At 39.1% G+C, this 7246-nt stretch overlaps 1 protein-coding gene across 1 annotated transcript; it reads right to left on the bottom strand.

The window, feature by feature from the left end:
• Positions 1-1719: 1719 nt before the first annotated feature.
• On the bottom strand, positions 1720-6908 carry LOC308144356 (phospholipid scramblase 2). The gene is made up of 6 exons (XM_080515457.1): positions 6831-6908; positions 3664-3706; positions 3350-3570; positions 3001-3162; positions 2318-2479; positions 1720-1818 (listed from the first exon to the last, which is right to left on the bottom strand). The coding sequence occupies exons 1-6, from the start codon at positions 6897-6899 to the stop codon at positions 1789-1791; spliced, it is 687 nt and encodes a 228-aa protein (XP_080371583.1). The 5' UTR covers positions 6900-6908; the 3' UTR covers positions 1720-1788.
• Between the last annotated feature and the right edge of the window lie 338 nt (positions 6909-7246).

The raw sequence follows: 7246 nt of genomic DNA, 5'->3' as shown, positions 1-7246 counted from the left end.
CAACAAACAAAAAAATGCCAACTAACCTGGCTAATCCTGGAAAATCATTAGATGAATGTATTCAACATACATTATTTCTCAGTAACTTGTATTCAATTACCATTAAAACTGAAATTATGGGAAATCTTGGAAATGATAACCATCATGCATCTTAAGTAGTTAAACTTGTTGTCTAATTTTAAAAGAGTGATATTAATGTAACGCTGCTCATGAATAATGGCATACATTCACTTATGGTAACAAGTGTAAAGACACTGAAGGCAGAAAAAACAAAGAAAGTTGAGCAAAGAGAATTTGAGTTGACTCTGGCTGTCAGTGTACATTAGAAATGACCAAAATAAAAAGCCTTTGGACTTTAAAGACTGTATGTAATAAGAATTGCTTCTGGCATTTCTTTTTCAAGCTTGCAAAATTGCGTTTGGAAAAAAACCCAAAACCATTTCTGGCCTTAAAGTTGAGATTCAAACACACACACATTTGCTATGATATTGTATATCCCACAATTTTTATAAAATATCTACACATGGTGCAGTGATATAAACACCTAGATGATGTAAGCTTGATATTATAACAATCAACATTATAAGTGCAGGTTTATTTTTGAGGTTTTCTGTCTGAGTGAAATGTCACCTATGCTACGTGCAAAATGATATATGTTCTAGGTGATTACAACAAATGTATGCAAATTATGAACATGAGAGGGATTTAATGTACAAAACAATTTTTATGTTCATAGTATGAGGTGCGGGTCTGTAGTTCTGAGAGGGAGCAGTCACTAACACTATAATACAGTAGCATGCATTTCAACCTGAGTTTCTCCAAAAAACATACAATGTCTTCAGACACTTACGTTTGAATAAATTCTATAGCATAAGCAGGTATTGAGAATGTCTTCTTGGACTATGTGTTGGGTTGAGCTCCGATGGATGTCTAGCGCCCTCTTGTGGGCCAGATCACAACATTACATTAAGCTATAACCCATCATTTATCCCCAAAGAACAAGCTCCTCCATGTTAACAATGCATAAATATTGTAGCTCTGAAAATAAAAATACTTTGTATCCTATTGTATAATCATTTACATTGCAGTCAAAGCACACACACACACACACACACACACACACACACACACACACACACACACACACACACACACACACACACACACACACACACACACACACACACACACACAGCAAACGCTCAAACAAAGCATGGCTCACGCATGTTGTTCTCGGTTGACAAAGTGTTGAAACAGAAAACAAAATACAACTCAATAACTATTAGAACAACAATTGCATGGGTCCTCAAGTTCTCACATAGTACAGCTGCAAGCAGAGTAAATGAGGTCAATTCACATCTCCACTAATAGTATGACCCGATTACAAATTATAAAGGTTAACCCACTTCTCGGGCAAACCCTAATAACGGCAGTACTTTTTAAAAATTATTTTAAATAAATGTTTATAGCTTTATGTCCAGACTGTGAGCCCAGATATGATCGGTGACCATATTGTAAACACAAATACAAAAATGAATAAATAAATCCTTACAAATATTGTCTAAAAACACTGCATCGTGCACTCACAACCCAGCGACACGACTTTACAGCCAACCTGAGTAGCTAAGACTAAAACATACCCTCTATTTTACATTGTTCATGCAAAATTATAATGTTTTACTTTCTTTAAACTATCTTTGTGAAGGCTGTTCTATGTGAGGGCGATTGGGACTGATCATCATGGCCTTGTTCTTCCGGGAATGTTACATGTTATATCCTGTTTGGGTCCTAGTTTGTCGTCTCAAAGAACATGAAGTCCTGCATAGAAAAAGGCAAGAAAGAAGTGTTAGTCGGACAAAAAGCACAAATGAGCATTGATGTAAGGCCTAATTCTGAGCAAAATGTATCAGTAAGTCAAAGTGAACAGTGAGAATATGCCCTGAGCTTGACATTTCTGCGAATGCACTGTGCTGAGCGAGAAAGTCCCTCTGCCAAACCGTTTGGTATGATTAGGGTGGTTTAAGGTCACATTTCCCACAAAATGTAAACCAAGTGCTACATTAAGTAGTGGGTACATGAAATTTCCGAATCGCAGTGACAAGAAACATACAGTTCCTCTTGAAAGCTGGGTCATATGAGGCCACAGTGTCTGTAGTGGCCACATTGTGCTTGACAGTTACTTTTAAATTACAATGTGAAAAACCCTCAACTACATCCGATGCAGTATATTGAGCCTAGAGTATATCATATTACACTTTATTTTGGCATTTTGATTACCATCTATCAGTATAAAACAGATGGTTGATGTTACACTTACAATGAGGAAACAGGCACCGATCATTACGGCCTTCATTCTCACATCCAAATCCATTGGAAATTGGATACCAAAGTTGTCCGAGTCCGTGAAAGCTTCCCGAAGAAGCCCCGTCCATTGCTTGCTGATTTTGCCAATCTTACTGACTTCATCCATCGTGACAATCTGTGGATGAAGTTACAGAGACGACAAATTGCTGACATATGCTGCGTGAGAATAGAGATCAGTTCCCAGACGTGTCTAGATTTACTGAAGGGAGTTCATGGAACAGTTCAAGATTCCATTTTTTTTTTTTTCTTCCTCCGTTGCGACAGTAATCTGAGTTCTGTATCCCGTTCAAAGCAAGGGATGGTAATATCATGCTTCACTTCCCCCTCCTATGGGTCTGGTTAAAGGTCTGCACCACTGACCCAAATCCCCTTCACAGCTCAATTTAATAAAACTAGCTGAGCCATGGAACAATGGGCACACTGTACCACACAAGAGCGTGGCCTGTGCAGCGGCTTCGGCCAACTGCAGCCCCGCTCTGATTGGAAACATATTTCTCACTTCAGAGCGCGAGAAGGATCCCCTCACAAGACAAAAAAAAAACAAGAAGAAAGCCTCATGTCCGGAGGGGGAGAATGCGACCGTGTAATGTTGTGTTTTCACAATTTTAGTGGATTCCCGTGTTTAAATAAACTCACCTCAAAGTCAACATCTGGAAGGCAGCTCCATCCACAGAAGGGCCCGTGGATCTTCAGCACAGGCTCGTTGTTTTCATTTGCAACAATAAATTTTGGGGAGAATGGGTGCCACTGCTGCGTCACGTATCCCACCGTGTTCCCAGGGGGAGCCTGCACCTCCAGCTGGGCCAAGCATTGCAGAAGAACAGAGTGTGATTTGTAGACATACTGTACCTCGTTCTTTTTAAAGATGCATGTACAGCTGGAGGAGACAAAGTGTAAGCAATAACAAAAAGGACCCTGAACACTGTAATTTCATACACACATAGATGGCTCATCTGATGGCTCATCTGAAAGCTCTTCAGCTCACCTCTTGTAAACAACAGGGGAAGAAGCACGACATGCATTTCAGCGGTCTGGTGACTGTGATGACCTCTTGTCCGAAATTGTCGAGGACGTGGATGGTGAAGGGGCGCAGAGGACCGCAGCACTGTCGACTTAGACAGTCGTTCTCCTCCACGGCGTAGAACACATTCTGACCCACGCTGTTACGAACTTCATACTTGTTGTTACTTTCAAATCCAACAAGAGCTGCATGATTGCACACAGAAGAGAAAGCACATGCTGAAATGCTACTGTTTGTGCTTGCAAGTGAACAAACTACCAGAAAGCGAGTTTACATACCTTCAACCAGCTCTACTTTCTGTTTGATGAGCAGCTGATCCACCTAGAAAACCACAAAGAGATTTATGTCAGATTTATGCTTTGTCAGCAAATATTGACGTAAGCCTGCACATATTTTGCACTCGGCTTATAAAAACCACACTTCAGTGTGATCCAAAGAGGGAATTCAGCACAAAGTATTACTTCTTCGTGAGTTGAGCAACATATTGTTCGCATATGCGCGTACATTTTAAGCCTTATCAGTTATTAAGGCACAATTGAAAGACTAAATGTGTGCAAGATGCAGCTGTGATGAAAGCGTGCGAGAGCAGCAGCTATTGAGCTGTTCTTATTAGGTCTTATTCACAGGAGACATTTTGACTTCTCACAGCATCGGATGCACGAGCCGTGGTAAAGTATATCTCTGTGGCAATGTGAACCAAATGGAATCCAGGAAGCTCTCATTCATTTCTTTACACCTTTCCCACAGTGACATGTCAGAGTACTTCGTGTTTTAAGACCAGTGCATTGGACAAATATGAATGCTTTACTTTAGCAAGCAACTACATAACAGTTGACAAACTGCATTAAAGTTGATAAAGATAAAAAAAAATCTACCAGGTTAAGGGTCAAAAGTTTGGTCCTTTGCATGTCCCTGATTAGCCAACCGGACACCAGGAATATATTAATCAACATAATGCATGAAGGACAGGTTTATTCAGCTGCGTTTATGATTATTATTGTTCGTTTCGCTGAACTGGTAGGTCATAGTTTGACTTTCCTTCATCGATCAAAACAGAAATACGGGAATTTGACTATTAAAGAGTACAAATAGGAGCTAATCAAAACCATGCAACATAATGAGGAGTGTATTCACATTGGCTAGAATACAGTAAAATGCCTTGGCTCATCACAGTACTCCTTGGATTCCATGTGGCCCTCTCAGAAGAATCAATGACTCACTCCATTCCTAGAACTTTTATGATCTAATCACAGGCAAGATTCATTAGAGTGTCACCATTTAGAACATGCACAGTAGAAGTACAGTGTAATATTGAGGCATTGGCAGATATTGACAGTTTATATATATATATATAACTCTATATATATATAACTATAACTATAACTATAACTATATATATATATAAAGTGACTGCATTATAGAAACAATAATATTTCATTGGTCATTATTTATGTGTTACTGTCATATCCAACTTGTTTGTGAACTACAGTGCATGCACCATGAGATGTTAAATACATTGTGGCATAATTTTAATTAAGGTACAGTTATTTATAGAGCAGATTTTCTTCTGGGAATTAAGAGGCAGTGTTGGCATAATTGGTTCGGTATATTTTCAGAATGACTTGGGTAGAGCTAACATTTCTTACAGCTTGTTCTCTCATCACTTGGTTAATGGCATTAAAACCAATAAAACATTGGGACAAGCAAAAGGTGATGATAAACACAAATTGAGTTAATTATGACAAAACCAAATGTTTGTCAGTGTTTTGACCAGTCCTCACAAAACAAACAAACAAACAAAATGTTTGTTATAGTCAGAACTATGATGCTTTAGAATACTCAGCTTTCCATCCTCTATATTGCTTTTTTCCCAATCTAGGGTCCAGAAGGCCAGGCATTCAGTCCGTCTCAGTCAATAAGTTGCTTTTTAATCATAACAGCTAATCCTGGAAAGGTTTGAAAGATCACTGTCATCTTCCAGATACATAACACCATTCAAATGTTGAATGGTGTTCTGTATTGGACTTGACCATTTTGATTTGCAGGTCAGCAGTAAAGGTTTACACACACAATAGACACAAAAGAAGGACAATTTCTGTGTCGAGTAAACCTATTTCAGTCGCTAAGTGATACATGCAGAGTAAACAGTAACTTCACCTTTGATCTTCAATGCTTAAGCAGCAAAGCAGCTTTCACACAGAGACTCGGCAGCAGCACTGTAAGGAGATTCCCTTCTCTATGCTGGCGTTTTACACACACACACACACACACACACACACACACACACACACACACACACACACACACACACACACACACACACACACACACACACACACACACACACACACACACAGTTTCTCCTCTATTGGGACCACCACGGCCAGTAGATGCACAAAACAGCTTGAAAGAAACCTCCTGTTCTGCCTCTATTGCCCCAGAACTGATTTCTCAGACATCTCGATTTTGCCATTATGTAGTTAATATCTATGGCATATATACATATCTGTAACATATTTCCATAACTGTATAGTTCAAACTATCTACAGCATAGCCACACGGTAGGAAATGGGGGAAACACCCAGTTCAATTCCAGTCCTGTGATGACCTGTACCAAATATCTCTTCACCCAAGCTCAACTAGTATCTACACCCAACTATCTGTAACCCGACACTGAATAAAGCAGTTATAAAAGACAGATCTATGGATGACTCAAACTATTGAAACATAGTAAAAACATTCCCACAGAGGATCAACTCATTGGAAAAATGTTAAAACCTTTGACTAAAACCTTTGACTTTGACAAATTGCATTAATGCCAAAATGTGCCCAAAGCGTTAGCACTAGTTTGAATGAATTGAAACCTCCATCATCATCATGTGATTGCTCAGATCCATCCATCAATCTTCTATACCACTTTATTGATCTTAAAATCAAATGGACTGGCGCTACTGTCAGCTCATTATGAGCATTATGGGATGATTCATCACAGGACTGTGAGCGAGACCTCTTGCACCAACAGGGTGGAAAAGTCTGCACAGATGGGCTTTCGGTACACCACTATGCGACCCTTATTGTTAAGATATTTGAAATATTTATTTGGGAGAAAAAACAAATCTAATTTGATGCAACATTAATGTGGAAAAACTACAATAGTGAATTCATATTATGCACAAATCATTTTACAAATATATATCATTGTATTGTGTTTCTAAGGAATAATCAATAAGTAGATTATATTAATATATTTTGATACATAACAGTACATATGCAATAAATTCACAATTTATGTTATTTTCAGTCATTCAGTCATAACAAGTGATTGAATTATTGTGCTCATCAGAGAGAAAGCTTTTTTTTTTTTTTTTTTTTTTTTTACATTTGCGTAACAAATCCATACTTTATGAATGCAGTAAGTTACTGTGTTACAATGAAATGTGTTTACCTGTGTGAGGTATTCTAATCCCGGTGGACAGCCTGGTATTCCCGGGCTGGGCACAGTGTACATGTTCATGTTTGAATGGACAGACCTGTTGATAACAGAAGGGCGTTAAACGGTGAAATGGCTCCATCTGCAGGTTCTTTATGGCACTGTCATAAACAAATGGTTACAGACGGCAGCAGATGGAAAGCGGTCGTTGTATTTAGTCTGGCTGTACAGATGATAGACGAGCACGGGGCGCCATTGTGTCTTCATTAGACTGGATCGGCTTATAAAGTGTGAAGTAGACATGTTGTTTGTACTCCACAGCCGAGCTGCAGATCTTCATGGTGGGCGACATAGATACTCTTGGTGGTCTCTGGAAGTGACGACCCTCCGACGAGGGGAAGAAATCCTCTTACCACCTTTGTTTGTAACAT

This window comes from Blennius ocellaris, assembly GCF_963422515.1.
Source record: "Blennius ocellaris genome assembly, chromosome: 19".
NCBI classification, from domain to species: Eukaryota; Metazoa; Chordata; class Actinopteri; order Blenniiformes; family Blenniidae; genus Blennius; species Blennius ocellaris.
This window is presented reverse-complemented; position numbering and strand designations above follow the sequence as displayed.